The 25,968-nt window shown below is 34.4% G+C and overlaps 2 protein-coding genes across 3 annotated transcripts; both read left to right on the top strand.

Annotated features, from left to right (window-relative positions):
• The first annotated feature begins 1,202 nt into the window (after positions 1-1,202).
• Positions 1,203-3,623, top strand: LOC107888171 (UDP-galactose/UDP-glucose transporter 2). 2 transcript variants are annotated; one of them, XM_041075908.1, is made up of 7 exons: positions 1,203-1,545; positions 1,647-1,675; positions 1,742-1,943; positions 2,038-2,280; positions 2,360-2,461; positions 3,025-3,132; positions 3,252-3,623. In XM_041075908.1, exons 1-7 carry the CDS (start codon positions 1,420-1,422, stop codon positions 3,483-3,485), a joined length of 1,044 nt encoding a protein of 347 aa, XP_040931842.1. In that variant the 5' UTR covers positions 1,203-1,419; the 3' UTR covers positions 3,486-3,623. The 2 variants fall into 2 exon arrangements, with proteins under 2 accessions (XP_040931842.1, XP_040931843.1); XM_041075909.1 differs by having other exon boundaries at positions 1,223-1,545; positions 1,811-1,943.
• Positions 3,624-22,870: 19,247 nt separating this feature from the next.
• Positions 22,871-24,581, top strand: LOC107887224 (uncharacterized). Its single transcript, XM_016811400.2, has 3 exons — positions 22,871-23,134; positions 23,234-23,445; positions 24,044-24,581. The coding sequence occupies exons 1-3, from the start codon at positions 22,930-22,932 to the stop codon at positions 24,407-24,409; spliced, it is 783 nt and encodes a 260-aa protein (XP_016666889.1). The 5' UTR covers positions 22,871-22,929; the 3' UTR covers positions 24,410-24,581.
• Positions 24,582-25,968: the final 1,387 nt, after the last annotated feature.

The following is a 25,968-nucleotide window of genomic DNA, read 5'->3' as shown; positions in this document are numbered from 1 at the left end:
AATATGTCGTTCTAGAGTATTATCAAGTATGACGTAGGAATGGGAAAAAAATAGAGAATTTCTTAAGTGCCAAATGTAAAGTGTGTGTTCAATTTGCTATAGCCACTAAGTATTTATATAAACTGTTAATGCTAAAATTCAGCTAGACATTTTTTAAATATTGTCACTAAATAATTCTAAATATTATCATTAAATAATTCAAAATTTAAAAATCAAATTTAAACTAGAGATTAAATTTAAACTAATTACAGAGTTGTAACAATATAAAAAATAATTCAATCTTTATTTAACCACTTTTTGAATCTTCAATCTTTCAATCAAGCCCTCCTCTTTGTTTTTTGTTCCGATTTAACCCCCTTTTTGTAAGAGTTTGAATTCAACACATCAACTTCATTCCTGATAAGAAAAATCTAAATTTAATAACATTTTATTTGATAATTAATCAAAAATAAATATATTAAAAATATGAATTTACGTTACTATCATGGCCTGCAGAACAATTTCATCATCTTAAAAATTTGATTAACATCCTCCACCAATTGGTGAAATACTGAACACCCTTGATTTTTTATGATCTTAATTTAAGACTATTATGCTTATTCATCCATTAAGAGTGTGTATAATATAAGGCTCATTGTTTTTCTTAAAGGGGAAAGGGGCTTATTGTTAGATATTTATATTGTTCCAAAAAATGAAAATAAATAATAATAAAAATAAGATGAAAAATAAATATGCCAATAACTTCCTTAATAATAAGTACCTAATTATGCCGTATTAAATCGTTATGGCATACCAAAACCTAATCCTACTCTAATAATAATAAAAACCCTAATCTAATTCAAACTTTTAAATAAAAAAAACTTAATTTTATTAAGATAAACTTAAACTATTATTACATTCACATAAATGTTAAACTTTAATTTACATAAAATAATTCATTAAATACAATGTGTTATGTTGATTATAATTATGATGCAATTCTGCAATAATTAATTATGATGATATTTATTTATATGTATTGTTTATATTTAACTAAAAAACAATAAGAAAAATCTGTTATAATCCAAAATATGTCCATAAATAGTAACTCCTCATTTTTTCAATTATTTAATCATGGAGAAGCCCATATGCAAAATTAGAAATTTCACTTCTTTTTTTTTTTTAAGTTCCTTATTTTCTCTCTTTTTTTTGGGGGGGGGGGTTGGGGGGGGGGGGAGGAGGGTTCAGAGCAAACGTGAAACATGCAGTTACTACTTGTACTTAAGCATAATCAAACCGCCACCCGAGTCAACATGCAAGGGAAAGGAAAATTGCAAACTGAGCTGATTTATGATAACTTTATTATACATGGTTGATCCATCTAGGATTTTCGTATCTCTCATTAGAGTGGATTGAACCAAAAAAAAAACAGAGGCACCAATGAAAAACGAAGAACAAACTCGTTTTTTGTTTGGGATTTCGCTTTCTGATAGACCTAAATGGAAGCAGTTTCTCATTTGCTCTTCTGGGTTCTTCTTTGGTTACCTTGTCAATGGCATTTGCGAGGTTTTTCTTTTTCTTTTCTTTTTCCATTTTCTCGGCAACCAAACAAAGTTTAAATGTATCATTTTAAGAATTTTATTTTTTTGACATTTGCTGCTTTTCAGGAATATGTATACAATAGACTACAGTTCAGGTAACTGCTGTAGTTTTTATTTTGGTAATTATTTTCAATTTTTTTATATTAATTTTTTGTGTTCAGCTATGGCTGGTACTTCACATTTGTCCAAGGGTTCGTCTACCTTTTTCTGATTTACCTTCAAGGTTTCAGTCCAAAGAAAATGGTGAACCCATGGAAGACTTATGTGAAACTCTCTGCTGTTCTCATGGGCTCTCACGGCCTCACAAAAGGGTCTTTAGCTTTCCTCAATTACCCAGCACAGCTCATGTTCAAATCCACCAAAGTAAACCCCCGAAGTTGAAAATTTTCACTCTTCACAATATTGTTCTTGTTTTTGCGTTTATTTTTTTTAAAGCTTCATTAATGGATATCTTTAGGTTCTTCCAGTGATGGTAATGGGTGCCTTCATACCTGGTTTGAGACGAAAATACCCGGCACACGAATATGTTTCTGCAATACTTTTAGTACTGGGTTTGATCCTTTTCACCTTAGCGGATGCACAAACTTCACCAAGCTTCAGTGTAATTGGTGTAATAATGGTGATTGGTGCTCTTGTAATGGATTCAATTCTGGGTAATTTGCAAGAAGCTATCTTCAACATGAACCCTGAAACAACACAGGTGATTTTTTGCTGATGATGGTTTAAACATGTGAAAAAAGTAGGGCGTTTAATGCTATACTTTTTTATGGTGACGTTAGATGGAAATGCTGTTTTGCTCCACCGTCGTTGGTTTGCCATTATTGATCCCACCCATGGTTTTAACAGGAGAAGTATTGGAAGCATGGAATTCGTGTTCTGAGGTAAATTTTAACTCTTCACTTTTAGTAAGCTTAACAATTCGGATCCAGACTTTTGACATTACTTTAGTTGATTCAACTGTTGTGAACCCAAAAAGAATCAAATACCAAAACCAAAATAACCAAAATTGAATTGGTTATGATCTTTTTATTTGATTATGGTTGAATGTCACATTGGTTTCATCAACTTAATAATTAGTCTGATTTTTATAATATTAAATTCAAGGTTAGTTTACCAATTGAGGTTAAAAATATACTTTCGGAAATTATTGTGACAAACACTTTTACCAGAATAAAATTTTGATATTATTTTCATTAAAACAAGTTTTTAATTTGAGTCAAATCCCGGTTAAAATCAACAAATATTTTGATTTGAAATCAATGTTTGAGTTTAAAAATGCAGAATGTAAGGATTTACTTTATTTATCTAGTTTGAACGAAATTAAAAAATTGAAAATGTTAAAAAGAGTAAAGGGACAAAATTCAAAAAAGTAAAAGAAATTAGAAACAGAAATTGATGTTTACAATCAAGTTTGAGTTGCATCATATTATTGTTCCTTGAGCAGCATTTGTATGTGTACGGCGTATTAGTGTTTGAAGCCATGGCTACGTTCATCGGACAAGTTTCAGTCCTCTCCCTCATTGCCATTTTTGGAGCAGCCACTACAGCAATGGTGTGAATTTCTCTTTTTTATCCATTAATGGGAACTCAGTCACTTTTAATTTTTGAACTATATAATAAAACACAGAAGCAGCAGATGCAAATGAAGTGATATTGAATGCATTGGCACAGGTAACGACTGCGAGAAAGGCAGTGACATTACTGCTATCTTACATCATATTCACAAAGCCATGGACCCAGCAGCATGGGACTGGGCTTATACTTATAGCTATTGGAATCACCTTGAAACTCTTGCCGGTTGATGTCAAGCCGGTTTACAAAAAAGTCTCGTCTGCAAATGGAAGAAGCGGAAGCTCTTCAAATGGTGGACATGAAATTGAAGAAGAGGAAAACCCCATGGTCTAAAACTTGATTATTAATATTTACTACTATTGCTCTTTATGTTTCTTTTGAAATGTTAAGTTAAAAGTTATCTACATATCTTTAAACCATGACTTACACTTTAACCAAAATTAAACTATATATCAAATATTGTTTCAATGAGATTTTTTCACTTTATTATTTATTTATTTAAAAAATAAAAAATGCTTCTAAAAGCAATTTTTATTTAATTATCAGTTTAAAAAAATAATTATAACTTGAGTGGTTTACATTTACTTTTATTTATCTTCCACTATTTATCTAACACCTCATTTGATATTTACATAATTTTTAACAAATATATTTATTAAATACTTATTTTTGTTATAGAAAAATTAATAAAACAATAAATAAAAGTGGATGAAAATATAAGAGAATTTTTCTCGTTTTTTATTTCACTCAGGTAAGTATTTTTTTTATAATTTATAAGTAATTAAAATTCAATGCAATACCATAAATGAAGCTTACTTAAGTGTTTCATTAATGCATATATTAAACATTGCATAATGAATGGGAGGTTTTATCTCATAAATGAGGGGGGGGGGTTAGAATATAGGCATTCACATTTATTTATAACACTCCCTCTTGGATGTCCACTAGAGAAAGCAGTGCCTTATTAAAACCTTTATTAGGAAAAACCCTGTGAGATAAAAACCCAATGAAGGAAAAAGAGTACACAATCGCTTATTAGAAGTTGTCTCATTAAAAACCTTTACCAAGAAAACCCAGTGGGACAAAACCTTGGTTAAAGGAAAATAGTACAATGTATTTTAGACTCCCCCTAATGACGACATCACATTATATCTTTGAATCGACGCATTCCAATTTTGTTTCGTAGTCTTTCAAATGTTGAAGTTGGCAATGCTTTGGTAAAAAGATCTGCTAAATTATCACTAGAATGAATTTGTTGAACTTCTATGTCACATTTCTTCTCAAGATCATGAGTGAAGAAGAATTTTGGTGAAATATGTTTCGTTCTGTCACTTTTGATATAACCACCCTTTAATTGAGCTATACATGCTGCATTATCTTCGTATAAGATAGTTGACATATTTTCTTGTAAAGGCAAATTACATATATTCTGGATATGTTGGGTTAATAACCTTAGCCAAACACACTATCGACTTGCCTCATGTATTGCAATTATTTCAGCATGATTTGAAGAGGCAGCAGCTAATGTTCACTTTGTCAAACGCCATGATATGGCAGTACCTCCACATGTAAATAAATATCTCGTTTGAGATCGACCTTTATATGGATCCGATAAATATCCAGCATCAGCATAACCAACTAATAGGGATTTTGAATCATTTGAATAAAATAACCCCATATCAATGTTCCCTCTAAGATATCTAAATACATGTCTAATTCCATTCCAATGTCTACGTGTTGGAGAAGAACTAAATCTTACTAACAAGTTTACAAAAAAAGGTGTATTAGGTCTTGTGTTATTTGCAAGATACATCAATGCTCCTATGGCACTTAGATATGGTACTTCAGGACCAAGAAACTCTTCATCATTCTCGTAAGGACGAAATTAATCTTTATTCACATCTAACGATTGTATAACCAACAGGGTACTCAATGGATGTGCTTTATCCATATAAAATTTATTTAAGATCTTTTTCGTATAAGTTGATTGATGGACATGAATTCTATTTTTTAAATGCTCGATCTGCAGGCCAAGACAAAATTCTGTTTTTCCGAGATCTTTCATCTCAAATTCTTTCTTTAAATAATTTACTACATTTTGAAGCTCTTTAGGAGTTCCAATAATATTTAGATCATCAATATAAATAAAAATTATCACAAAGTTTAATTTAGACATTTTTATAAAAACATATGGACAGACTGGATCATTTTTATAACCTTCTTTTAATAAATATTCACTAAGATGATTGTACCACATACGTCCAGATTGTTTTAATCCATATAAACTTTTCTTTAATCTGATCGAGCAATTTTCCCGGGAAACTCTATATCCTTCAAGGATTTTAAATCCTTCTGGAATCTTCATATAAATTTCACTATCAAGTGTACCATACAAATAGGCTGTAACAACATCCATTAGACACATGTCAAGGCTTTCACATACTGCCAGACTAATAAGGTATCTAAACGTGATTGCATCTACCAAAGGAGAATATGTCTCTTTATAATCAATGCCGGGTCTTTACTAAAATCCTTGTGCTACAAGCCGTGATTTATATGTTACGACATCATTTTTCTCATTTTGTTTTCGTACAAATCCATTTATATCTTACCGGATTTACATATTTAGGGGTTTGGACTATAGGTCCAAAAACCTCATGTTTAGAAAGTGAATTTAATTCTTCTTGAATTGCGTCTTTTCATTTTGTCCAATCATTTCTATTTCTACATTTCTCAATAGATTTAGGCTCAGGATCCTCATTTTTTTGTTATTTCAATAGCAACATTATAAGAAAAAATTTTGTTGGCAACTGTAGTTTTTCGGTTCTATCTTTTTCCTGAAGTAACATAACTTATTGAGATTTCTTTGTTATCACCATTTGCAGGTACCTGAACCTCTTCTGGGGTTTTTTATGAAACAACCTGATTTTGGGCCTAGTCGGAACAGTGGTTTCGAGACCACTAATTTGAGGTCAAAGAAAGTATTTTATTATTATTTTAAGATTATAACATGTTTATATTAGTGCAAGAAAAAATTGGTGAAGTAATTTTAGTGTTTATGAGCTTAATTACGAAAAAGGACTAAATCGCATAAAGTGCAAAAGTCATATTTTGTATTTTGATAGCTAAGGGTGTCAAATAGCTAGAGAAACTAAATTAGACGTCTTTAAAGGGCAATTAGACCCTTTAGAATTGCATGATTGGCCATCGAAGACAAATGTGGTCAAAGTAAAAATTTTGGTGAAATTAGGTGTTGAAATTGAATAAAATAAAACAAATAGTAAAAGTTGTCATTTTTTTTCATCTCTCCCTTTCTTCTACACCGATTTTTCTCCAAGCAAAATGGCCATGGAAGCTTGAAAAATTTCAGCAACTAAAAGCCTTGGCAAGTAAGTGATTTGAGGGTTTTTCTTGAATATTTTTGTACTTTTGATGTCCTTGTAGCATGAGCTTTCTAACAAGGGACTATTTTGTAAAATGGTTAAAAGTCTAGGGTTTTTCCATGTTAGTAGACATGCTGTTTTCTAAAATTTTATGGAAGAGAATGAACCATGGTTGTGAAATAAACAACTTTTGTGAAGAGATTTCTCATGAAAACCCTAAAAAGGACCATTTTGCATAAGTTGTAAAATAGGTGATAAATGTGTGAAATATTGATAATTTTAGACTGCTTAGACTGCTTCTAGTGTAAAAAGTAATCGACTAGGCTTAAGATATAAATAAATTCGATAAAAATCAATTTTTGGACTTAGAGGTAAAATGGTCATTTGGTAAAAGTCTAGGGGCAAAATAACACCATTTTTAAGTTGTTGAGTATCTAGATTAATAAAATGATTAAATTTATAAATTTTTATCATTCTAGATCAAGAATTACAAAATCCGAGCCTAGATCGGGGAAAAGCGAAGCAAGTGGACTAAGCCGAACTAGCCGTCTACATTTTGCAATCTGAGGTAAGTTATATGTAAATAATACAACTACACTGTTATTATATGTACTTAAATTGAGATAGCATGAATTACTTGTTTGTGGAAATAATTGTGTATGATGAATATTGAGATAGTAAGACTCCCATTTGAACCTTAGGAAATAAACCGGGTATTCAGGCCATGACATTCGGAATGTTTGTGTTCTAGTGTAAGACATGTCTGAGACATGCATCGGCCATATTATGAGAGCTAGTGTAAGACCATGTCTGGGACACGGCATCGGTATTGAGATGAGAGCTAGTGTAAGACATGTCTATGACATGCATCGGCTACATGATGTGTCAGTATAAGACCATGTCTGGGACATGGCATCGACTTAACGTGAGAGCCAATGTAAGACCATGTTTGGGACATGGCATCGTCATTATACCTTATGCTTAAGGCATAGTGAATATCCGATAGTGTTCTAAATGGTTCAACTATGAGAGTTACAGTTTAAGTTAAACGAGAAAAGTATAACCATGTTGTGAGTGATACAGGTACCTAAATAAAATGCATGAGATGTGATCTTAATATATGCTATGTGAATTGTGTTGGATAGTGACGAGTAAGTTATGCTTATGCCTATTTTAGTGTTATGAGCATGATGATGAATGGTAAAGATGTCGCTATATTTATTTTCATGCAACTTACTAAGCTTCATGTTTACACTATCTTTTTCCATTTTCTTATAGTGCCGCCATAGTAGTTTGAGGATCATCTCTACATTTGAGAAACCAGTCACACTATTAACTGAAGCACTTGGTATAGTTAGATATTTTATTTTGATTATGGCATGTATAGGACCCTGACTTTTGAGTTTTGTGTCATTGTTAATTGGCCAAGTGTGTTAGCTTACTTTAGCTTTTGATTCATTTTGTATAAGGCCATGGAAATATGGCTAATATTGAAAGTTATTATGTGAATGTAAGTTAATCTTTCATGAATGTGAAATTGTTGGCATGGTTGAATATATGTAATGTATATAGGTTTAGATTTTGGTTGTTTGGGTGTGAAAATCATATTAAGTTAAACCTTGATATATTGGTTGTTGTTATGTTGTGTTTCAAGGTGGCAAAAGAGCTTGGTAGATAGCCCTATATTGTCCACATAGGTAGACTCACGGGCATGTGTCTAAGCCGTGTATGACATATGGTCAGCCCCACGGGCATGATGTTCAGTTGTGTGTCCCCTGCATGTAAAAATTGTAAGTCAGTATGCATGGTAGTAAATACACCGACAAAGACACGGCCTTGTGTCTCAGTCGTATTGAGGACACAACTTAGCACACGGGCGTTTGCATTGGCCGTGTGACCCTTAAGAATTGCTGACGTCAGAAATAGAATGTCCAGGTTTTTACAAACGGGCTAAGACATGAACGTGTCATGGCCGTATGAGGGACACGGGCCATGGACACGGATGTGTGCCAAGCCTTGTGAAAACCTCTGTATGTTCGAATTTAATATTAATTCCACACGGGTAAAGCACACGAGCGTGTCTCTGTATGCTTAGGCTGTGTGAGCCACATAGGCCAATAGCACGACCATGTTGAATTGGTAACATGGGCGTGTTGCCCCTCCCACACGGGCGTGTGCCCCTGTGTCTAGTGTTATTTTTTAGAGTTCGTTGGAAGACCCGAATTGATCCCGATTGGTTTTTATATGAATGTTTGGAGACTCGTAGGCCATATTGAAGAAGTTTAGACAAATTTTTAAATTTGATCAGGTCTTGATGATTTAGAAATGTAGGAATGCATGTGTTCAAGATATGTAACGTCTCATATTCCATCTTGGCGTAGGGTACGGGTGTGGGGTGTTACATTTAGTGGTATCAGAGCATGGTTTGGTCAGTTCTAGGAAGTACGAGTCTAGCTATACATGTCATAACTGTATATTGATTACCTAAGGACTCTTGACGAGATAAATTGTGATTTATTCAAATAGTAAATGGATCCCGACGTAGCTACAGCGAATGATTGGAGAGCAATGCGCTGGCTCCCGTTGAAGGGACCGTGCCAGTAGATAGTGAGCCTGTGATGATGAGTTGGGGTGGAGGAGCTAGAGAAGCTTATCTCCACATAATGGATGCCTGCTATTTAGAGTTTATTCAGGCGAATCCGAATACTCCACTTCCCCCACCTCCTCCGATTCCTCAGTATGCTCCTGTAGCTTCGCAAGGAGTGGGTGTGGTTAGGAGAGAGAGACCCTCGGTAGATAAGATTCAAAAGCAAGGGGCTAAAAAATTTCAGGCCAATATTGATGATAACCTGGAGAGAGCAGAATTTTGGTTAGAAAATACCATTAGGGTATTTGATGAGTTATCTTGCATGCCTGAGGAGTACGTGAAGTACGCAGTGTCACTCCTACAGGACTCAGCCTACTGATGGTGGGATACTCTCATGTCCGTTGTACCGAGAGAAAGGATAACATGGGAATTCTTTTAGGAAGAGTTCTGAAAGAAGTAAATCAGTCAAAAGTTTATAGATCAGAAGAGGAAAGAATTTTTAGAATTGAAATAGGGCCGAAATACCGTAACAAAGTATGAGTGTGAATTCATGAGGCTCAACAAATACGCTAAGGAGTGCGTGTCTACCGAAGCTATCATGTACAAGAGATTTGAGGACGGATTGAATGAAGATATCCGATTGTTAGTAGACATTTTAGAACTGAGGGAATTCGTGGTACTAGTGGAGAGGGCATGTAAGGCTGAGGAGTTGGCCAAAGAGAAGAGAAAAGTTGATATTGAATTCTGAGACTCAAGGTAAAGGTAGATGGAGAAATCACAGCAGACCTCATTTAAAAGATCGAGAGAGTTTCTTACCCGATTGAATGCATCAATGGAATTCTCGAATAAGAGCAAGAATAAGCAGCATGCGGCGTTTAAAGCCCAAACTACTTCTATTGTGAGTGTTGGTAGCGCTCGTTCAAACAGGCCAGAGTGTTCACAATGTGGTAGACGTCATTTCGACAAATGCTGAGTGAATGAAAGAGGTTGCTTCAAATGCGAATCTTTGGACCACTTTATCCTAGATTGCCTTAAACTAGACGAGCAAGAGAAAAAACAAGATATGAGGGTGAGTAGTGCTCCTGCAAGGGGTAGCCCATAGAAGAACTCGGCCAGTAGCGCTAGCAATAGAGGTAACCCTAGAGATCCAGCTGCGAGGTCAGATGGCAGAGCGTCTGTAAGAACTTATGCCATTCGCGCTTGGGAAGAGGCATCTTCACCAAATGTTATCACGGATACTTTTTCTCTTCATGGTATTTCTGTTATTGCTTTGATTGATCCGGGGTCTACTCATTCCTATGTATGCATGAAATTAGTACCGAGAATGAATATGTCTATTGAGTCTACCGAATTTGTGATAAAAGTGTCAAACCCGCTAGGCAAACATGTGTTAGTTGACCAAGTATGTAGAAATTATCCCTTGACAATTAAGGGTCATAGTTTTTCGGCTAACCTCATGTTGTTGCCATTTGATGAGTTCGATGTAATCCTTGTAATGGATTGGTTAACTTCTCATAGTGTTGTAGTGGACTGTGGGAGGAAATCCATTGAGTTGAAATATGAAGATGGGAATGTTCTTCGGGTTGAACCAGAGGAACCAGATGACTCACCTGTAGTAATATCGTCTTTGACTGCTGAAAAATATTTGAGGAAAAGATATGAGGCTTATCTCGCTTTTGTGCTGAATAATCAAGTGTCCGAGTCGAAGATTGAATTGGTACCGGTGGTTTGTGCGTTTATAGATGTGTTTCCGAAAGAGTTACCTGGATTAGCTTCAACCAAAAAGGTCGAGTTTGGCATCGAGTTAATACCTGGCACGACTCTTATATCGATTGCCCCGTATAGAATGACACCAATGGAATTAAAGGAGTTGAAAGTACAACTACAAGAGTTAACGGATAAGGGATTCGCGAGACTGAGTTTTTCTCCGTGGGTTGCTCTGGAACTTTTTGTGAAAAAGAAAGACTGGTCGATGAGGTCATGTATCGACTACAGACAGCTCAACAAAGTGACTGTGAAAAACAAGTATCATTTGTCAAGGATTGATGACCTATTTGATCAGTTGAAGGGAGCCACTGTATTTTCCAAGATTGACCTGAGGTTAGGATATTACCAGTTAAGGGTTAAGGAGTAAGATGTACTGAAAACTGCATTTCGGACGAGGTACGAGCGTTATAAGTTCCTCGTTATGCCCATTGGCTTAATGAACACCCTAGCGGTTTTTATAGACCTGATGAATCGCATTTTCCAACCATATTTGGATAAGTTCGTCATCATTTTTATCGATGACATATTGATTTATTCGCGTGATGAGAGTGAGCAAGCTGAGCATTTGAGAACAGTTTTACAAACGTTGAGAGACAAGCAGTTGTATGCCAAGTTTAGTAAAAGTGAATTCTGGCTTAAGGAGGTTGGATTTCTAATACACATTGTGTCGGGTGATGGGATTAGAGTTGACCCAAGCAAGATCTCGGCTATTATCGAGTAGAAACCATCGAGGAACGTGATAAAGGTTCGAAGCTTTTTGGGTTTGGCTAGATACTACAGAAGATTTGTGAATGGATTCTCTATGATAGCAACTTCGATGACAAGATTGTTGCAAAAAGAAGTCAAGTTCGAATGGATAGAAAAGTTCCAATAGAGTTTTGAAAAGTTAAAGGTTTTGTTGACTGAAGCCCCAGTGTTAGTGTAACCGGAGTTGGACAAACAGTTTGTGATTTATAGCGGTGCCTCCTTAAATGGATTAGGGTGCGTGCTCATGCAAGAAGGTAAAGTCATAACCTACGCTTCGAGACAGCTGAAGCCATATGAAAAAAATTACCCGATGCACGATTTAAAGTTGGCCGCCATCGTGTTTGCGTTGAAAATTTAGAGACACCATTTGTATGGCGAGAAATGTCGAATGTTCACCGACCATAAAAGTCTCAAGTATTTGATGACTCAGAAGGAGTTGAATCTAACGGTAACGAAGATGGCTAGAGTTGATAAATGATTATGAGTTGGTAATTGATTATCAACTAGGCAAAGTGAATGTGGCCGCCGATGCCTTGAGTAGAAAATCATTATTTGCGTTGAGAGCAATGGACGTCCAATTAGCCTTACTAGATGATGGTTCGATTCTAGTAGAGTTGAGAGTTAGGCCGATGTTTCTACAAGAGATCCGTGAAGTTCAGAAAGGTGACAAGGATTTGCAAGCCAAGAGAACTCTGTGTAAGTCAGGGGTTGAATCAGACTTTCGCATTGGCACCGATGGGTGTATAATGTTCAAAGATAGATTTTGTGTACCGAAGGACAACGAACTTATTCAGAAGATTCTACGAGAGGAACATAGTGGTTGCTTGGCTAGCCACCCTGGTAGTGTGAAAATGTACAATGACCTGAAGAAAAGTTATTGGTGGTTGGGAATGAAAAGAGACATTTTAGAGTTTGTCTCTAAGTGCCTAGTGTGTCAGCAAGTGAAGACTGAACATCAAGTACTTTCGAGTCTACTTCAGCCTATTATGGTCCCGGAGTGGAAGTGGGATCGAATTACTATGGATTTTGTGACGGGTTTATTGGTAACCCCGAAAAAAAAAGATGTTGTTTGGGTTGTTATGGATAGGTTAACAAAGTCGGCACATTTTATACCAGTGCGTACCGACTACTCCCTTGAGAAACTGGCTTACTTGTATGTTTTCAGGATTGTGAGGCTTCATGGAGTGCCTCTGTCGATTATTTCAGATAGAGACCCAAGATTTACTTTGAGGTTTTGGAAGAAGTTACAAGAGGCATTGGGAACTAAACTAAATTTTAGCACGACATTTAACCCACAAATCGACGGCTAGTCAGAGAGAGTAATTCAAATTTTAGAAGACATGTTGTGATGTTGTGTTCTCGACTTTCAAGGTAGTTGGGAAATGTACTTACCATTGGTTGAATTCACTTACAACAATAGTTATCAGTCAAGTACGAAGATGACACCTTATGAGGCTTTATATGGGCGAAATTGTCGAACACCTTTATATTAGACAGAGCTCAGATAGAGTCAGATTCACGGTGTTGATTTAGTCAAAGAGACTGAAGGGAAAGCTAAAGTGATTCGTGACTGTTTGAAGGCCGCCTTGGATAGACAGAAATCCTACGCAGATTTAAAACGGAAAAAAGATCAAATTTCAAGTCGGTGATCAAGTATTTTTGAAAGTATCTCCGTGGAGGAAAGTCCTCAGATTTGGTAGAAGAGGCAAGTTGAGTCCTCGTTTCATAAGACCTTATGAGGTTACTGAGAGAGTAGGGCCTGTAGCCTATCGATTGGCTTTGCCATCAGAGTTAGAAAAGATTCATAACATGTTTCATGTGTCAATGTTAAGTTGATATAGATCGGACCCTTCGCATATGATTGCGCCAACAGAGGTAGAAATTCATCCGGACATGACTTATAGCGAAGAGTCGGTCAAGGTTTTAGCTCGGGAAGTCAAACAATTGAGGAATAAAAGTATATGAACTCGTGAAAGTTTTGTGGCATAGACATGGGGTCGAGGAAGCCACATGGGAACCCGAGAAGACCATGAGAGATCAATACCCGAACTTGTTCGCCACTAAGATTTTTGGGGACGAAAATCCTTAAGGGGGAGAATTGTAACAGCCCGATTTTGGGCCTAGTCGGAACAGTGGTTTCGAGACCACTAATCTGATGTTGGAGAAATTATTTTATTATTATTTTAAGATAATAACATGTTTATATTAGTGCAAGAAAAATTTGGTGAAGTAATTTTAGCGTTTATGAGCTTAATTACGAAAAAGGACTAAATCGCATAAAGTACAAAAGTCCTATTTTGATAGCTAAGGGTTTCAAATAGCTAGAGAACCTAGATTGGAGGTCTTCCAAGGGCAATTAGACCTTTTGAATAATATGGCCGGCCATAGGGGACAAAGGTGGTCAAAAGTAAAAAATTTGGTGAAATTAGGTGTTTAAATTGAATAAAATAAAACAAATAGTAAAATTTGTCATTTTTTTCATCTCTTCCTTTCTTCTCCACCGAATTTTCTCCAAGAAAATGGTCATGGAAGCTTGAAAAATTTTCAGCAACTAAAAGCCTTGGCAAGTAAGTGATTTGAGGGTTTTTCTTGAATATTTTTGTACTTTTGAGGTCATTGTAGCATGAGCTTTCTAACAAGGGGACTATTTTGCCAAATGGTTGAAATTCTAGGGTTTTTCCATGTTAGTAGACATGATTTTTTTGAAATTTTATGGAAGAGAATGAACCATGGTTGTGAAATAAATAATTTTTGTGAAGAGATTTATCATGAAAACCCTAAAAGGGACCATTTTGCATAACTTGTAAAATAGGTGATAAAGGTGTGAAATATTGAGAATTTTAAACTGCTTCTAGTGTAAAAATTAATCGACTAGGCTTAAGATACGAAGAAATTCGATAAAAATCGATTTTTGGACTTAGGGGTAAAATGGTTATTTTGCAAAAGTCTAGAGGCAAAATGGTCATTTTGCCCAATTTTAAGTTGTTGAGTATCTAGATTAATAAAATAATTAAATTTATAAATTTTTATCATTCTAGATTAAGAATTACAAAATCCGAGCCTAGACCGGGGAAAAGTGAAGCAAGTGGACTAAGCTGAACTAGCCGTTTACATTTTACAATATGAGGTAAGTTGTATGTAAATAATGCAACTACATTGTTATTATATGTGCTTAAATTGAGATAGCATGAATTACTTGTTTGTGGAAATAATCGTGTATGATGAATATTGAGATAGTAGGACTCCTGTTTGAACCTTAGGAAATAAATCGGATATTCAGGCCATGACATTCGGAATGTTTGTGTGCTAGTGTAAGACATGTCTGGGACATGCATCGGCTACATTATGAGAGCTACTGTAAGACCATGTCTGGGACATGGCATTGGTATTGAGACAAGAGCCAGTGTAAGACATGTTTGGGACATGCATCAGCTACATGATGTGTTAGTATAAGACCATGTCTGGGACATGGAATTGGCACGGATACGTGGAAGTCAGTGTAAGACCATGTTCGGGACATGGCATCGACTTAATGTGAGAGCTAGTGTAAGACCATGTTTGGGACATGGCATCGTCATTATACCTTATGCTTAAGGCATAGTGAATATCCGATAGCATTCCAAATGGTTCAATGATGAGAGTTACAGTTTAAGTTAAACGAGAAAAGTATAACCATGTTGTGAGTGATACAGGTACCTAAATGAAATGCATGAGATGTGATCTTAATATATACTATGTGAATTGTGTTTGATAGTGACGAGTAAGTTGTGCTTATGCCTATTTTAGTGTTATGAGCATGATGATGAATGGTAAAGATGTCGCTATATTTATTTTCATGCAACTTACTAAGCTTCATGCTTACCCTATTTTTTTTCCATTTTCTTATAGTGCCGCCATAGTAGTTCGAGGATCATCTCTACGTCGGAGAAACCAGTCACACTATTAACTGAAGCACTTGGTATAGTTAGATATTTTATTTTGATTATGGCATGTATAGGACCCTGGCTTTTGAGTTTTGTGACGTTGTTAATTGGCGAAATGTGTTAGCTTATTTTAGCTTTTGATTCATTTTGTATAAGGCCATGGAAAGATGGCTAATATTGAAAGCTATTATGTGAATGTAAGTTAATCTTTCATGAATGTGAAATTGTTGGCATGGTTGAATATATGTAATGTATATAGGTCTTGATTTTGGTTGTTTGGGTGTGAAAAGCATATTAAGTTAAACCTTGATATATTGGTTGTTGTTATGTTGTGTTTCAGGGTGGCAAAAAGACTTGGTAGATAGCCCTATATTGTCCACACGGGTAGACACATGGACGTGTGTCTAGGCCGTGTGTGACACACAGTCAGCCCCACGGGCGTGATGTTCGGCTGTGTGTCCCCTGCACGTAAAAAGTGCAAGTCAGTATGCATGGTAATAAACACATGGGTGGAGACACAACCGTGTGTCTCAGCCGTATGAAGGACACGGCCTAGCACAAAGTGTGTGTCTTGGCCGTGTAACCCTTAAGAATTGCTAATGTCTAAAACAGAATGTCTAGGTTTTTGCACACGGGTTAAGACACGGGCGTGTCATGACCGTATGAGGGACACAAGACATGGACACGGGCGTGTGCCAAGCCTTGTGAAAACCTCTGTAGGTTCGAATTTGAAATTAATTCCACACGGGTAAAGGGCAGTGGCATGCCCCTGTATGCTTAGGCTCTGTGAGCCACACAGGCCAATAGCACGACCATGTTGATTTGGTCACACGGGCGTGTTGCCCCTCCCACACGGGCGTATGCCCCTGTGTCTAGTGTTATTTTTAGAGTTCGTTGGAAGACTTGAATTGATCTCGATTGGTTTTTATATGAATGTTTGGAGACTCGTAGGCCATATTGAAGAAGTTTAGACAAAGTTTTAAATTTGACCAGGTCTTGATAGGGATGCATGTGTTCAAGGTCGGTAACGCCTCGTATTCCATCCCGGCGTAGGGTACGAGTCTGAGGTGTTACATTTTTATTAGGTATATCTTTGGCCTCTTCTAGGGTACTTGCCTCCACAATATTACCATCTTGAATAATTGTTCATTTCCTTTTATGAGGATTTTTATCTTTGGAACCGATTGGTCTTCCACGCTTTATGCGTGGATTACTTTCTTTTGCACTAACAATTTGCCTTAGTGGGATATCAATTCGTGTTGGAGCATTTTAAGCTGGTATGTGAGATTTTGTAATTCTCTTTAGGTCAGTAAATGAATCTGGCAGTTGATTGGCAATGTTTTGCAAAATGTATAATCCTTTGAACTTCTTGTTCGCATTCACTTCTACGAGGATCTAATTGAGATAATGATGATCCATTCCATGTAATTTTTTTTACCAGTTGTATTTTCTCTTCCCTTAATGTTGGGAATGCTGTTTCATCAAAATGACAATCAATAAATCATACAGTAAATAAATCTCCAGTTAATGGTTCAACATATTTCATTATAGAAGGAGATTCATAACCAACATATATTCCCAACCTCCTTTGAGGACCCATCTTTGTGCGTTGTGGTGGAGCAATTGGAACATATACTACACATCCAAAAATTCTAAGATGGGAAATATTTGGCTCTTGACCAAAAATCAATTGTAATGGGGAGTACTTATTATAACTTGTTGGCCTTAAGCGCACAAGTACTGCTGCATGTAAAATAGCATATCCCTAAGCTGTAACAAGGAGTTTTGTTCTCATGGGCAATGGCCGAGCAATTAGTTGGAGGCATTTGATAAACGATTCAGCTAAACCATTTTGTGTATGAACATGAGCTACAAGATGTTCAACTTTGATCCCAATTTACATACAATAATCATTAAAAGCTTGGGATGTAAACTCACCAGCATTATTAAGACGAATAGTTTTTATTGCATAATCTGGAAATTGCTTACCAGTACTATTAAGACGAATAGTTTTTATTGCATAATCTAGAAATTGTGCTCTTAATTGAATTATTTGAGCAAGTAGTCTCGCAAACGCCAGGTTGCGAGTCGATAATAAACACACATGTGACCACCTACTAGATGCATCTATTAAAACCATAAAATATCTGAATGGACCACATGGAAGATGAACGGGCCCACATATATCACCTTGAATACGTTTCAAAAATTTGGGAGATTTAATCCCAACTTTAGCTGGTGATGGTCTAATAATCAATTTTCCTTGAGAACAAGCGACACAAGATAAATCCTTGAATTCAAGAATCTTTTGGTTCTTTAATGGGTGTCTAATTGAATTCTCGATGATTCTTAGCATCATAATAGATTCGGGATGGCCTAATCGGTCATGCCAAATAGTAAAAGTATGTAATTCTACAAACTTCTAGTTTGTAGTAACATGTGACTCAATTGCACTAATATGTGCATAATATAAACCTGATGAAAAAACAGGTAGCCTCTCCAATACATATTTCTTTCCACATTCAACATTCGTAATATATAGATATTCAACAATTTTCTCATTCATAGTCTCAATGTGATATCCATTAAGACGAATATCTTTAAAACTCAATAAATTTCTTTGAGACTTAGTGGAATATAAAGCATTATCAATGATAAATTTTGTACCTTTAGGTAATAATATAATAGCTCTTCTAGAGCCTTCAATAAGTTTTGAACTACCTGATATTGTATTAACATGGGCATTACTCATTGTCAAATGAGAAAAAATATTTTTTATCCTTGAGTATCGTATGTGTTGTAGCACTATTTGCAAGACACATGTCTCCATTGATTTTGGCCCATCAAAATTTTGTTGAATATTCATATTCTTCATAAAAATAAACAAAATATAATATGAGAAACATTGCAAATATTTATTAAATATATAAATTATTCTTTATGCAAGAAAATAAAATATACTTAAAACAACATAAAAATGTCAAAATAACATCAATTTTTCTAATGATTCTCAAAGAAATCTTGCACATCTAGCTGAGTTATATTATTAAGGTCATTAAATTTATCACCCTCATAGGCATGGTCAATTTTAGTATTATAGTGAATATCTTCATCTTTTGCCTCAATTTCATCATTTTGGGATATAAAATTTGTCTCCATATGCTTTCCCTTCCTTTTAATGGTTGCTTGATAAAGTTTCACTAAATGCTCAGACGTACGACAGGTACGTGACCAATGCCCCTCTATACCACATCAGTAGCATATATTCTCAATAATCTTTGAAGGATTATTTTGACCACTTCTTTCTTGTCTTTCATTGTTATTCTTTTTCTGGCGGTTTGAAGTATAGTTGTTATGATCACCATGATAACGATTACTAATACGTCATCGACCATGTTCCCCACTACGTCCATGACCACGACCGCGACCTATATATTTTCTATGTTCATAATTATTGTGTATTGTTACATTCACTTCAGGGAATGATGCAAAACCAGTGGAACAAATTCCATGATTTTTCATCAACAACTCATTATTTTGTTCAGCCACCAAAAGGCATGAAATCAATTCAGAATACCTTTTAAAAACTTTTTTTACGGTATTGCTGCTGCAGGAGCACATTAGTAGCATGAAAGGTTGAAAATGTTTTCTCTAACAAGTCCTCATCAGTTATGTTTTCTCCATATAATTTAGGTTGAGAACTAATTTTGAAAATTTCTAAATTGTATTCACTTACAGTCTTAAAATCTTGCAACCGTAAGTGCATCCAATCATAACGAGCTGTAAGGAGTATCATAATTTTCTGATAGTCAAATCGTTCCTTTAAATTTTTCCACAACTCAAGAGGGTCTTTCACAGTGAGATATTCCACTTTTAATCCTTCATGCAGATGATGACGGATGAAAATCATTGCTTTTGTATTGTCTTGATTAGATGCTTCTTTATCTGCTAATATAGTATTTCCTAAACATTTAGCATCTAGGTAAATTTCAGCATCTATCACCCATGACAAATAATTCTTGCCTGAGATGTCTAAGACCGCAAATTCAAGTTTGGCAAGATTTGACATTATAATCACTTGAATCAAAATAAAAAAAATTAGTAAAATAATAAGTAGTCTCAATCGTAAAATAATTCAATTATATATACTAAATTTGCTAAATAATAATATGTATGTCAAATATTGGCATAAAGAGGAATAGTCAGAATAATAACTTAACACAAATTAAATTAATTGAAATTTCTATTAATAAAAAAATGTATATTTAATTATCATTATCAGATTTTAGTTGTAAAAATAAATGTGCAAATGTTATCTAAAGCAAATATTTCATCTAGAAAATAAAATAAAAGAATTATGAAAATATGTATACCGTATATAGTTTAACGAGAGTTATACGGGCAAATTATATAAAGTCGAAATGACGTGAACTTCACTATGAACTCGTAGAAGCTCGTGCTGATAACGTGTTATAGAAAAATTAATAAAACAATAAATAAAAGTGGATGAAAATAAAGAGAATTTTTCTCATTTTTTATTTCACTCAGGTAAGGATTCTATTTATAATTTATAACTAATTAACATTCAAAGCACTATCATAAATGAATCTTACTTAAGTGCTTCATTAACGCATATATTAAACATTGCATAATGAATAGGAGATTTTACCTCATAAATGAGGGGGTTAGAATATGGACATTCACATTTATTTATAACAATTTTACCCTTATCAAATTTTAGTTATTATAACATCTTTTACTGAACACTAACTTTATTTAAAATAAACAACTTAAATTATTCTTTGAAAAATTTACTTTAAAATAAAAACTAGCTCCTCTTTTAAAAATTATAAATAAATATTATTACAAGAATATTTTTAAATTTTTAAATAATAATTTAAACTCAAAATAATATCCCAAATTTTATTTTTTACTATTTTAATCAAAACATCATTATTTTTTAATTATTTTTACATATATTTTTTCCAAGTCATTAGTGGCACATAATTTAGTAACAATTTAAAATTTTAAATAAAAGGAATTTTTAAATTTAACTCTTAATTTGAAACTATCTTATGCAATTAAACTTTTTTTTTATCTTATTTCATTTCACTTTATTTTGAATGGATGAAAGAAAGGTTTCCCCAAATTATTTTACCAAATAGTAGGGAAGGGAAAAAAATATTAAGGAAGTCCTATATTTAAAGGGTGGATTGCAATTCGGCTTTTTTTTGATAAAATAGGTAAATTAATTTATATACATTTCAAAACATACAATTTAACCCCTCCGCTAATTTTTCTTTAAATAATCACGTGGTAAATGTTAAAAATTATTTTTTATAGGTAAACTGTAAAAATGGTCACCCAACTATGTCTTACGTTATATGTTGGTCACCCAACTACTAATTTTTTCGATTTAGTCATTAAAATTTTTGAAATTAAATACTTTAGTCACTCTGAGCTGATGTGGGCTTTTTTATTGGTCTAATAACAAAATTAGCGCTCTAATGCTACATATTCTATAAATTTGATCCCAAATATAAAAAATTCAACAAATTTAGCCCTCAATATTTACAAAATTTTTCATTTTAGTTCTATTATAAAAAAATAATAAATTTGGCCTTCAACATTTACAAAATTTATCAATTTAGTCCTAACTCTAAAAATTTTTAAAATATTATTTTACAAAAAAATCATTTTTAGCCATTCATAACCCATCGATTAACCCAAGTGAAATTTTAAAATAAGAAAAAAACAACCCTCTTTCAAGTCACTTGCAACATTTTTTTTTACTATACTTTAGGTTTCACATTGAACCAAACCAATTGATTTGGAACCTATCTAAAATAATTGATTGCATTACTACCCGAACAAATAACATTTTTAATGACCTTATTTTCTTTTGGATCTTAATTTTTTTGTGTGTTTTATCCTAACTTTTTAGAGTTTTTTTGCAAGTAACTTGAAAGAAGGTATTTTTGTCTTATTTTATTATCTCACATGGGTTAGCTATAGAGATGACAAAAAAAAATCTGAATCCAACGGGTTCCAAGTCGATCTGACCCAATAGGGTTGATTTCTTATTGAAGTTGGGGGTTGAGGAGGGTTAATTTTTAAAAATAGTCAGGTCGGGTTTAGAATGAAACCGCCCACCCTGCCTTGAGATATTTACGAAATTTTACTCTATACATATGTGATATTAATTAATTTAAAAATTCCTAAAATTTATCACTACTAGTCTCATTTTACCGCCTCTATGCTAGTCCACTTTCACCCTGTAAGGTTATTTCCTCCATTTTCTATCTTCTTAATTTAATAATTTATTAAAGGAATATTCCTTGCTTCTTTTTCTTTTCTGCTGTAATCACGTGTGTAAATGTACATTAACACACAACTCCAAAGATAAATCATTAAGCAAATCTAATTAGAAATGGTTGCAAAACCTTTCATTTAAAAAAAAATAATTAATCACAATTTTAGAAGAAGTTTAAAAATAATAAAATTAAACTCGGGTTGGGTCGGATCGAAGTTGGGTATATTATTAAATTTTAAGTTTGGGTTCAGAGCGGGTTAAATTTTTTGAAGTCGGGGTCAAGTTCGTATCGAAGCATGAAACTAAAGCATCAGGTTGGATTGGAGTGGGCAAAAAACCACCTTGTCCCGCCCCATTGCCATCACTAGTTAGCTCATGGGTTATAAAGGGCTAAAAATGATTTTTTTAAATATATTTTAAATTTTTAGAGTTAGGAATAATTTGACAGATTTTGTAAATATTGGGAATAAATTTATTGATTTTTTTAGAATTTGAACTAAAATGATAAATTTTGTAAATATTGAGGGCTAAATTTGTTAAATTATTTTATATTTAGTATCAAATTGATAGAATATGTAAACATAAGAGGGCTAATTTTGTTAATAGACCAATAAAAAAAGCACACATTAGCTCAAAGTGAATAAGATACTTAATCCCAAAAAATTTAGTGACTAAATTGAAAAATTAAAAATTGGATGATCAAAATAGAAAAAAAAAATTGGGTGACCCTTTTATAATTTAGTCAAAGTTAATTTTCACCATGTCTGATATTAGAAAATATTAACCGAGAGTATAAGAAATAATTTAATCATTTTTCTAATTGAGAAGCCAAATGCAATTCGTCCGGGTCCTTTTATCGAGGGAAAGATATATAGTTGTATAATAAAGTCATCATTTTAACCACATGTCCGTCGTCTTTACATGCATGAATACACGTATACCAGCACTTGCTCATCAATTGTTTACCCTCCCCATAATAAAAGTCAAACCATCTTGTTTTTTACATTAATGGGGTGGGTGAAAGGAGATAAAATTAGTTTCAACAGTAAAAAAGAAAATGAGGGAATCCGATGATATAGCAGTGGACACCAACAGCAGTACTCCACTGCTTGAAGAATCAGAGGTTAAAGATAAAAAAGAAGTAAGTGGAATGGAGCAGTGGAGAGGAGAGATTGTTAAGAGCATCGTATATGCGGGCCTTGAAGCCGTTTTCACTTGCTTCTTTCTCATTTCCTCCGTATCTGCTACCAATCTCTCATCAGGTTAGCACCATAAAGATATATATTATCATGCATGGCCTCATTAACGAGAGCTATCTTTGCTTTTTTCCTTTTTCTAAAACTGTAAAAAATTATTTGCAGTGGAGGTGTTGGCGCTGGGCATTGCGAACCTCGTTGCAGATGGGATATCGTCGAGCCTTGGGGATTTTTTGTCTTCCAGCACCAAGGAAGGCTTAGCTATCAAGGAAATGGCGGTGACTCAATGGGAGTTAAATAACCATAGAAAGGACCAAGAAGAGCAGCTCCTTCAACAGTACCAAAGCCTTGGCATGGACCTTATCGACTCTAACACGGTATACCACTATAAACCCATTCATTTAATTTAACTACTTCTTTGTCTTTTAGTTCTCCCCCTTACTTTTTGCGCATTTTAAATTTAGTTTTTCTATTTTTAATTCAAAATATTATTTATCTTTGAATTGATTTAGTCCTTTTTGTATATATCTTTGGGATGGGAAGTTATTATGCTCCACAACATAATAATCTTGCAACTAGGCTGGTTAACCAAGCCAGTCAATTTTTATTATTTTGATCTAATAAATTAAGTCTGATAATCCCTTTTTAAACTAGAAATTTTACTCACATCACTAATATAATTATAATCTTACACATGCAAATGCTTAAATAAGCATATAAAATTATTGAATCGGGTTGTAAAAATCTCAATTATGTATTTAGTTGTTAATGTTCTTACATGGTTTTCATTTTAAATATTGACTAAATTTTTATATTTTGAAATTTTAACATAAATCTTTTGAGGTTTTACTTATTTGTTAAAATTTGAAATTAGAAGCAGAAGGATTAAATTTTAGATTTGCAAAGATTCCCTGAATATGGCGCTTCATGCAAAAATACAAGAAAAATGTTAACCTAGTGTTAAATTTATGCAAGGTGGTGAATATATTCGACAAGTACAATGACATTCTGAGAGACCAAAAAATGACAGCCCAGAAAGGGGTGATGCCGCCCGACCAAGGAGGAGAGAAGCCGTGGAAGAACGGCGTCGTAGCTTTTCTGACTTTCGTGGGTTTTGGCGCTGCACCGCTCTTATCTTTCGTCGTCCTCAAGCCATTCACGGACAATGAGTTGGTCATGTTTATTGGAGCATGCTTCATGTCTGCCATTGCACTTACCTTTCTGGGTATAGCCAAGGCCAAGATTTGTGGGAAAAGGAACTACGTACGGTCGGTGGGTTTTGTGCTTTTAAACGGCGCCGTCGCTGCTTCAGCTGCTTATTTCCTTGGATGGATGCTTTGATGAATTTAGAAGAGAAGTCAGAAACAATATGGAACAGAACTTAGAGACATGGAGAAGATGGAAGCTAATATAAGTTAAGAGTTATATATATATATGAATTTTGTATAACCCACATCTTGAATGTGGAAACTTGTAGAAACATATATATACGGATATATCAGACATTTTGAAACGGATATGGCATTGAGAGTGCGTGAGTATGAACAGCCACCTGATTAGTCAATGAAAGGAAGAATGGAAAAAGGTAATAGGAAAAGCCACCTGATTAGTCAATGAAAGGAAGAATGGAAAAAGGTAATAGGAAAGCGAAGGAGAAATGAATCTGAAATTAGATGAAACCAATTTCTTTAGAACTTTACGAATGAATTGCATAATCTTCATTTTCTGCTTAATTACATACTTATATTAGTACACTCTTTTGGTAAAAGAAATGCTAACAACCAAAACTAACTTGCAGTTTAGTTATACTTTAACATTCACCGACAAACAATGATGCAGATTTCGAAAATGAGCAAACAATGATGCAGACAACGACTTTGTGAGAACATAGTAACCAAAAGAAGGAACTATCAGCCACAAGTTCAACATGTTTGACATGTTTGAATTTAGGGTGTAAAACCGGATTAGCAGCCGCAGCCACAGCCACAACACTAGAGTTATCACACCAAATAACACCAAATAGTAGGAGTTATCACACCAAATAACACCAAATAGTAGGAATATCAACGAAACAAAAATTCAGTTCTTGTTTTCAGTTCTTGTAACAACAAGATTATCCACATGACATTGGATGTTGCAGCAGCTAATCCTCAGTGGAACGAGACACAACTTGTTATTTTTTAGAGCACCATGAAATAGGATTGTCACCAAAGTAAATACAATAACTGGTGGTGGATCGTAGATCATTAAAATCTAATCCCCAGTTAGCATCAGCATAGTCGACCAACGATAGTCGGGTAGAAGGGCAAAACATCAGCCCATGATCAACAATACCACAGAGATAATGTATAACTCGTTTTAAAGCAATCATATGAGTGTCTGTCGGGACATGCATGAATTGACAAATGCGGTTAACATTATAAGCAATATCAAGTCGTGTTAGAACAACATATTGTAAGGCACCAGCAAGACTCCTATATTCAGTAGGATTAGTAAATAGACGTCCATCATGTTTAGATAAAGTGGAAGAACTAGCCATAAGGGTATGTACTGCTTTGGCATTAGTCAAAGAGCCTAGTAAAGAAGGTCAAGGACATACTTACGCTGACACAGAAGAAGGTTCCCAGTAGCAGTACGGGTAACCTCAACCCCCAAAAAATAATGCAGATCTCTCATGTCTTTAAAAGAGAATTCATTGTGAAGTTGTCACACAAACATATCAATATACTTAGAGGAATCTCCCGTAATGATAATATCATCCACATAGACTAATACATACATAGTTGTCTTGCCAATAACACGGATAAATAGAAAGGCATCAAATTTCGAAAGAATATATCGTAATGAGAGAAGAAACTTCTTTAGCTTATCAGACTAAGCTCGTGGAGCTTGCCCCCAAC

Source organism: Gossypium hirsutum, chromosome A08 (assembly GCF_007990345.1).
Source record: "Gossypium hirsutum isolate 1008001.06 chromosome A08, Gossypium_hirsutum_v2.1, whole genome shotgun sequence".
Taxonomy (NCBI): domain Eukaryota; kingdom Viridiplantae; phylum Streptophyta; class Magnoliopsida; order Malvales; family Malvaceae; genus Gossypium; species Gossypium hirsutum.
The sequence above is the reverse complement of the archived record's forward strand: the minus strand, read 5'-3'. Positions and strand labels throughout refer to the sequence as shown.